Source organism: Branchiostoma belcheri, unplaced genomic scaffold (assembly GCF_001625305.1).
Source record: "Branchiostoma belcheri isolate BF01 breed outbred unplaced genomic scaffold, Haploidv18h27 scaffold61, whole genome shotgun sequence".
NCBI lineage: Eukaryota > Metazoa > Chordata > Leptocardii > Amphioxiformes > Branchiostomatidae > Branchiostoma > Branchiostoma belcheri.
The window spans coordinates 1,242,108-1,250,079 of NW_017804254.1; the positions used below are offsets into that span (position 1 = coordinate 1,242,108).

General features: G+C 42.2%; 2 protein-coding genes across 2 annotated transcripts in view; one reads left to right on the forward strand and one right to left on the reverse strand.

The window, feature by feature from the left end:
- Nucleotides 1-90: 90 nt before the first annotated feature.
- On the forward strand, nucleotides 91-1,799 carry LOC109482936 (RAD9, HUS1, RAD1-interacting nuclear orphan protein 1-like). Its single transcript, XM_019785834.1, has 2 exons — nucleotides 91-259; nucleotides 639-1,799. Exons 1-2 carry the CDS (start codon nucleotides 98-100, stop codon nucleotides 1,182-1,184), a joined length of 708 nt encoding a protein of 235 aa, XP_019641393.1. The 5' UTR covers nucleotides 91-97; the 3' UTR covers nucleotides 1,185-1,799.
- A 1,614-nt stretch (nucleotides 1,800-3,413) lies between these two features.
- The window catches only part of LOC109482968 (fibroblast growth factor 3-like), a 16,225-nt gene continuing 11,666 nt past the window's right edge, over nucleotides 3,414-7,972 (reverse strand). The window contains exons 3-4 of the mRNA XM_019785867.1: nucleotides 6,479-6,549; nucleotides 3,414-4,327 (exon numbers count right to left, since the gene is read on the reverse strand). Of these exons, the coding sequence (XP_019641426.1) occupies nucleotides 4,201-4,327; nucleotides 6,479-6,549 (198 nt within the window). The 3' untranslated portion in view covers nucleotides 3,414-4,200. The remainder of the gene's footprint in view (nucleotides 4,328-6,478; nucleotides 6,550-7,972) is intronic.

Sequence of the window (7,972 nt, forward strand, 5' to 3'; positions counted from 1 at the left end):
TCTCAGTGTGCACACTGAGATATTTTGTGTCCAGTGTGCTTTGGGTCTGGCATCCAGGCTAGTTTTCTTCACGTTGACAGCTTTTCTTTCAGAGACAATGCCTCGCCGCAGAAAGAAAACAGGCGAGCAGAAGCGTCCTCTGATGTTTACGGAGAGCCCGTGTGAGGGACCCCGGCACGACACCACCATGGTGTCCGCCGCACACAGCCCGGTCACCGCTGATATCGTCATGGTGGACCCAAATGACACTTCGGCGTGGGTAAGAACTATATACCATTTCAGCAGTCCCCCCTTTTATAGCTAGATATACAGGTATGTCTATTTGGACTTAACATTGATTGAATGTTTTAGAAAAGAGAGCCACACAGACATTTAGTTACGATCTTTGACAGTCACAGATGACACTGAGATTTTCTTCTTTTTCATTCAAACCTCTTACAGATGCACCACTTTACCTTGGCTTTAGCACACACCTTTGACTTAGCCAATTACTTAGTATTCTCTACTTGTTACAGTATTATCCAGCAGGGACAAGGTAAAGTACGTTTCTCATTTTATTCAAAATTGAAAGATTTAGTAGTATTATAATCTGCATTTCTTTGGAACAACCAACTCATTTCTTTACACCGTTATGTTAGGTCTCTCCCCAGTTTCGAACCAGCCAGATGACCTGCAGTGAACCCAAACGTAGGAGACGGGGAGCCAAGAAGACATCTAACAACCAAAGCGCCATGGTCGGCAGACGGAAACGAAATCCAACCGGACAGGAAAACATTTGTGCTGCTCAAACAAATGACATCAAGACGAGGTTAAAGTACGGCACACTGAAGTCTGAAGGAGAACAAACACAGACTGACTTTTCTTCAAGTAATGACAGTACACTAGAAGAACTGGACATATCAGAGGAAGAGGACGACCCAAAATGTCCTGAAGAACAACTAAGTACACCCAATAGAATGGCTGAAAAAGGTTTAAGATGTGTGTCCAAAACTACAGACACTGATCTAGAAAACAGAACTAATAGAGAGCCCCTCCTTCCACCTAAAGACTGGACTGGTAACATGAACACAGCTGCCAGGGATGTTTTGGTTGGAGACACCCCTGTTAGTTGTTACGGCATGAAAGTTAGTGCTCGGAGAAGACAGGAACTATTAAGGGCTAAGAAATTCCCAAGTTTAGAATAAATCTGAGGTTTCATAAATCTATGGGTTGGATTATCAGATCCATGTAAAAAAAGTATTGAGTACAGCTATAATTTGCAAGAGATATTGTCATAACCATGATGAATTATCAAAAGGACAAAATGTGTAATAAGGCATGACTTTAAAAGTGATCATGTTATGTAATGCAATTTGATCTTATTTTTATTAAATGTGCATATTAGATATGGCTTTCAATTAATTATGTTAACTTGATGTGAGCCCCGTGCATACAAAGAACAGGACTGATAGGCACATTGTATCTTCCCTGCAAGTTGGATGATGTTATACTGAAGCAATAAAACTTCATTAAAGTAAGGTAGATGTAGAAAGGGAGGCTACATTCTTTTCAGATTTTCACTTATTTGAAGGTAAGCCATTTCTTTTTAGAAACAAGAAGATGCCGATAGATGTATTGGAATTCGGAACCTGTGCCAAAATATGAACCTTCAAAAGGCTGTCACACTGACGTCTATGTTGATGTTAGACAAGCCAAATGATAGACATGCCCACAGCACACCAGGAGTACTTGACTTCTGTATACATACGCTAGTCTGTGGGGACACCTGTTGGTCAAAATTATTTCTGCAGCACTGTCGCCAATGTGCAGATGGTGGAGTAAGGAAATACTACACCCTTAGGTACAACAGTAATACAATACTCTGCGTCATTGGGACGGGGCTTTTGAGCTGTATAGCACACAGTATATCGTCCTTTTTATGAGAAGATTAATTTTGGGACGTCATAAACGTATTCAACATGTACTACTCTAACCGGACGTCCGGTGGCCTACAAAACGCACGGCTTACAGTACCACACAGTGACGCAGATAACTCGTCACCCCTCCCACTCTGATGTTGCCAGATTATACTGGGCCTAGATCGATAAACGGCTACACTCGTGACTAGGGCTGCGGACCGGTACACTGTACCGGTCCAATACCGTAAAAATCGTTTCGGTACAGGTCCAAAATACCGGATCATGAAGTAACGAGTATATACCGAAATAGCTAGTTTACACCATGTATATGACTAAAGATAGGTAAATCCTACCACAAAGACGAAAAATTAGCACTGGAAAAGACGTAAACACCGTCGATTGATTTGAGATCCTCAGTCTCACGAGACATCGCGAGAGTGTGGCTGATCCAGGGTTGTGATTGGTCAACAAACTCAAATCAGGTCAGAGGTCAGTCATTTTCCCTTCCCTCCAACACTTTATTATTGTTTCTGTGTCATGATTGAAAAAGTGAAGAACACGTGTTAATTTGTCAAATTGTTCAGGTACAGGTACAGGTCCGGACCTGTACCTAAACCTCTGTACCAGTACCTGTACCTGTACCTGATGTTACGTTTAGGTACGCAGCCCTACTCGTGACCAACACCCCTGCATGGTCTACATGTTTACAGCTAGCACATATTGTTCAGTCTTGCAAATCGCCAACGAAATGTGTTGAACTTGAAATTCACACTGCCTGTTGTGTCATATTCATCTGTAGATATCTCAGCAATAGCCACCTATTTATATCTATCAATCTATCTATATAGAGGCAGATTAATATAGATAACCTTTAATCCTGATCGGCGGTCCCTCAGAAGGAGATATTTGATAAGCTTTTTCCAACATACGACGGGATGTATTGGTTTCGTCAGCCTGTGCACTGCCACTGGTAGAAAGTTCTTCACACAGTCACAGATTAGTGCATGTTCGTTGAATCGAAATCTATGGTTTATTTTCCAACAAGGACAGAAGAATGAGCTAAGCCTCGCTGGTCATACAACTCACCATGGTGAACCAGCCAGTAAACTGGTCCCTAGAAGCCAAAATGAGAAGAGGCCGTCCATATACTACTACTAAGGAACCTTATCGAGACTAAGAGAGGAAAGAACTATATATATAGCCGAAATGTGCATGACAGAGACGTCTGGAAAAAAACGTCGTGCTAGCTTCAACTCGTTAGAGTAGGGACGTAGATATCTAGAAAACAGTATTGCTTATTTGTGACCTAAAAAACGTCATTTTGTGGTAAAGGGTTTAGAGAACATTCAGGGGGACTAGAAATCCCCAATGTTTATCGAGAGTTTCCCCTTAAAATACGATAATTGATAATTACTTATGGTCATGACAATTCAAGCACGAACCGAGTACAGGAACGCAATGAAGTAGAGACGGTTCAATGGTAACAATAGTGATTTAATCACATTGTCAGTCGCTGTGTACCCTTCAATGGTTTGCCCAGATCGTCTTGATTCCAGTATCACCCATGTCGTGTTCTTGTACACATCGTCACAATACACACATATTGGCGTTCTGAGATAAATACTATCGGCTCGAGGTTTACATGAGTCAATAAATAAATAGGCCATTATCACTTATCTGTAAGAATTTCATAAAATTTATCGTATTAATGTTGATATCTGGTGAAATATCTCAAGGATAATTCAATTTTTGATCGTCTGGTCGTTGTGCAAGCAGATGTTGATTAGAGATTTTCAGACAAAATGAAGAAGTGAGCAATAAGTGCTTTAAGTGAGCAATAATTAAGGCACAGTTTTGCGAGATTGTCAGTACAGAGAGGTCCTTGTAAGACGTCTGTAACTTGACTTGTCACAGTTTCTTCACGAGAAGAATTGTCCGTCACTGCCGATCGTCGGATTACTCTTGAATGTCACATTGTCTTAGATAGAACCGCCTCTGACGCTCGGTAGAGGCGTAGAAGTCCATATTGGCTTACGTCTCTCGACGTCTTTCTGACCAGCAGATCCCCTCTCGTCGTACCGGAAGTGCGTCACACCTGTTTCCGCACCTGTCGTCCATCTTGACCTTGAAGCTCTCCTTCCCAGGATCAGTAACAACCGTTTTCAGGAGTTCCTCGGGAACAGGTTTTGTAAGCTTGTAGCCAGATTCGGAGGCAAGGTTTTCAAACAGCCTCGTGTGCTTTGCTAAACAATAAAAGCTTAGCCCAGAAGTCATGTTTAAAACTCAGCGCACACACGGATTATCACTCGATTTGTCTCGGTAAGAATTGGCTTGATATGTGAGTCCTCCTGACCCTGCTGCCCCTCCGGGGCTGTCCCTGTCTGTCCAACCCAACGTACCAGCGTCGGTTGTCCCTGCCTCGGCGAGTCCTGCGTGACAAGAAGCAAAAATGGTTTAATGTTTCTGTGCACGCTATCGATGGGAAACTTGGCGACTAAGGTCTATGTAAATAGATTAACTGATATGATGGCACACTGGACGTGACGTTTCCTGGAGTTGGACTACTGAAATGTTCCCATGTGTCGATTTTCTCAGCCTAAGGTAATTTATAGACTTCATTCGTGGTGAAAGTTTGTTGAATATCCTATCGTCTCACATCATTCATCTTCACAGGACCGGGATATCTGTTGTAGCTAGGACCTCGAAACTTGTTGCAAAATTGTACAGGGCAGCTACGGCGATTGCATTTCCTTTGGTACAAAAAAACATTGTTGCCCCTTCCCCCTCCACCAAAAGATTTGTAAAGTGCATTGGTGAGAACCTGAATAAAGCTAAAGTCGATATACGATTGGAATTTGTTCCCAACACACGTCATACAGGATACATCAAGCTTGAAGAGTTTGTACGTGTTCAAAATAAACTTCACACGTTATTTTGTCCTTGAAAGACGCATGTGTGCATACTAGTATATCGGCCAGTTGTTCTTCATTATATTAGGAATTAGTTGCCGAGGAAAACTTCCTAACAAGCGTGAGGCGGCACAACAGTAGCGTCAAGCCGTCGCACGCAACGGGCAACCCAGCCGTTCGTTAAGCGTGTCCCTCACACATGGTTCGGATTGGGCGACCATAAATGATAACACGTGAGCCCGCCCCTATCGTGCGACGCCGGCGTGAACTTGAGCAGACATGAACTTTAGAAATTATGAAGCATCTGGAATCAAGATCATTAGGCGTCACGATATCCCCGTCAGCTAAGGGAAGGGAGACTGTATACACATGCCCAATCTGTCACAGGTATTAAAATCATCTCTCCTATTAGGCAACAGCAAGTAAATTGTATCGATAACATCCTCCACACACTCCAAATCTAATGCGATAGGGCGAAAAAAACATGGCTGGCAAAAATAAAATCCCTACATTTTCAAATTTTGAGACCATAAACCTTATGGTTAAACAAAACCCTCTATGGTCTCTGAACCGATAGAAGTTTATGACATATTTGTCCATTTTCAGACTTGTCTTTTCCGTTCCATTTTTCTCCATTAAAATTACTTGCCGTGGCCTTATCTGAAGATTGAGACCTATCAGATATATCAATGGCTGCCATTGAAAAATTTCGACAAGGCTTTAATTTGTATGTGTGTGTATCTATTCTATTGTTCTTTAATTCTTGGTCTAATTTTCTGATACGTAGACGAATTAGGTGACCGTTTAACGGATGTGCTGTAAAATTGCCACCGGTGTGTTACTTATTGGTGAAGGCAGGCAGCCAACATGTCGGCTGAAGCCGGTACAGGTCCTGATTGGAAGTGTTGGACAGGCGCTGGGGGTTCAACGTGTGGTAACGGAAGGGCATGGCGCGTTCTGACCCCTCTAAATTTACAATTTACTCCGGGTCCTAATGGTTCTCGAAACGACTGTCTCATCGCCAAAAGTCTATTCAGCTCTGGTGACGCATTTTCGCTCATATTGTTGATCTGAATGTTGTTTATTTACTAATTTTCAATCAAGCAAATACTAAAGGGGAATTTATTAACATATAAGAATATCGGTTGCCTAACTTCGTGCTCTGGAAAGTAACAGTAACGTTATCTCCAGATAGACGTGATATATGATCTCAAGATGTTTCACTTTATTCGGGATCTTATTTCTCGACTCGTGTTGCACCTAATTAAAAAATTTCTTCTTATTGAAATGTATCAAAACTACCAATCTGTAAAACTGCTACATGGAAAGACAGTGATACTGATTTTTTTTGTTTTCACAGATTCACCTTCGGGCTTAGTTTGTCTGAAGAGTCGCTGTCTTAACTTACTGCACAAGAATGTGTTCCACAGGTGGACCTTAGTCTTTATCAAGGACAGATGGTGCTGGTTAACTGCTATTCATCCCGTAGAAACCTACTGAAACTTTTGACTATAGCTGCAAGGAAATGAGAGAATTGCCAATTGGAATGGTATACGTAACTCACACCAATTGGATGGTATACGATTTTTTTTGAGATTCATGAAAATGTACAGTGTGAATAAGATCCAAAATAAGCTGTGTAAAAGTTGAAGTATCTGTTGAGGTACCCACCTTGCCTGGTATGTGTTGTACCCGTTGTCTTGTATTCTCTCTAGGAACTCGCAGTCTGTTGTGAAGTTTGGCTGCGTTAAAAACAAAAAGTGTACATCAGTTGTCTTAAATGTATATACGTAAAAATAGGAACAACTACTGAAATAACGAAACTAGACAGCATTTGGTGGCTGATAGACTTAATTTTACCATTTAGTTACCTTACCTGCCTTTAGTTAAGAGAAATACTGCAGATCTAGAAATGACCCAAATGGACAGACAAGAACTATATACATGCTCTCACTCACTATATAGTATGTATGTATTTTGTACCATGTATGTGTAGAATGTGTGTATAAATTTATCAGGACTTATATTTTAATATATATTTTTTCACACCCTTACCTCGTCCCCCCTGACTTCAATAAAAAGCGGCCCGATTTTAGCTTCTCACACAGGTTCAAACAAACAAACAAACAAAGACTGTTTTACGAATACCGTGTGCTTTACTCTGCGTGTACGACGTGGCCGCTTATATATTTTGATTTTCACACATCGTGGATACGGGGAAAGTTACAAAAGCATGGAAAGTGGCCATGGAGTAAGGGCAGGGGGTGGAAAAGAGAATGAAGGTGAAAAGAAAGCACGAACTGTTGCTTTGAAAACAATTGGACCCAATTTTTTTTCTACAGATTCTCTCCCTTATATACAAACTTCAAATCAAATGTCAATCCTGTTTTGTTGAGTTCGACACACTACATTTAGTGGTAACTAAGAAGAGATAAGTCAAATTTGCGGTATGTCCTCATTTTCAACATAATTAGTAGGCGGCTGGGACCAGACATCATGCACGGTGGGTCCGAGGTTAAACCCGGCATTACTCGGAACTTCAAAATCCGCACCTCCACCACATCAAAAGACATGCCAGCTCTAATTGCGCATTTCAGCGCTTTGTTCGTCCCCCTCCTGCCTTGTAGTTACTAAGCTATGCGGACTGAGGAATGACGGGGGAGACCGGGAAACACCCTTATTACGGTGTGTCAGGACAGGTGACGGGTGACACACGGTGATTGGGACATCAGTAGTGAAGCCCCCGACACACCTAGCCTACGAAACACTGCCTAAATCCCCCATCCATGTTCAGGTCGCGAGCAAGGTCGGCTGTGGTTGGCTGGTGTTCGCTGAGGTCGGCTACTGTTCGGCTGTTTCAAAATGTTTAAACCATTTGGGTATGGTCGGGAGGTTCGGCCATGGTTGGCTGGTGTTCGGGAGTAGGTGCGCAGTGGTCGGGGGTTGAATTTGACTCAAATGTACGACTCAACTCAAATTTATAGAGTCGATTTGTATAAAAAGTTAGACTGCTACCGAACATCAGCCAACCTTGGTTGGTTGGTAGTCGGAGGAAGGTTCTGAATGTGTGACAGGGATTTGAGATGAATAAAGGGGTGGAGAATAATCTCCAAGCAGATTCGGTAGGGCAAGGGGACTTTATTTTAGCCGCCTGTATCCACAGGC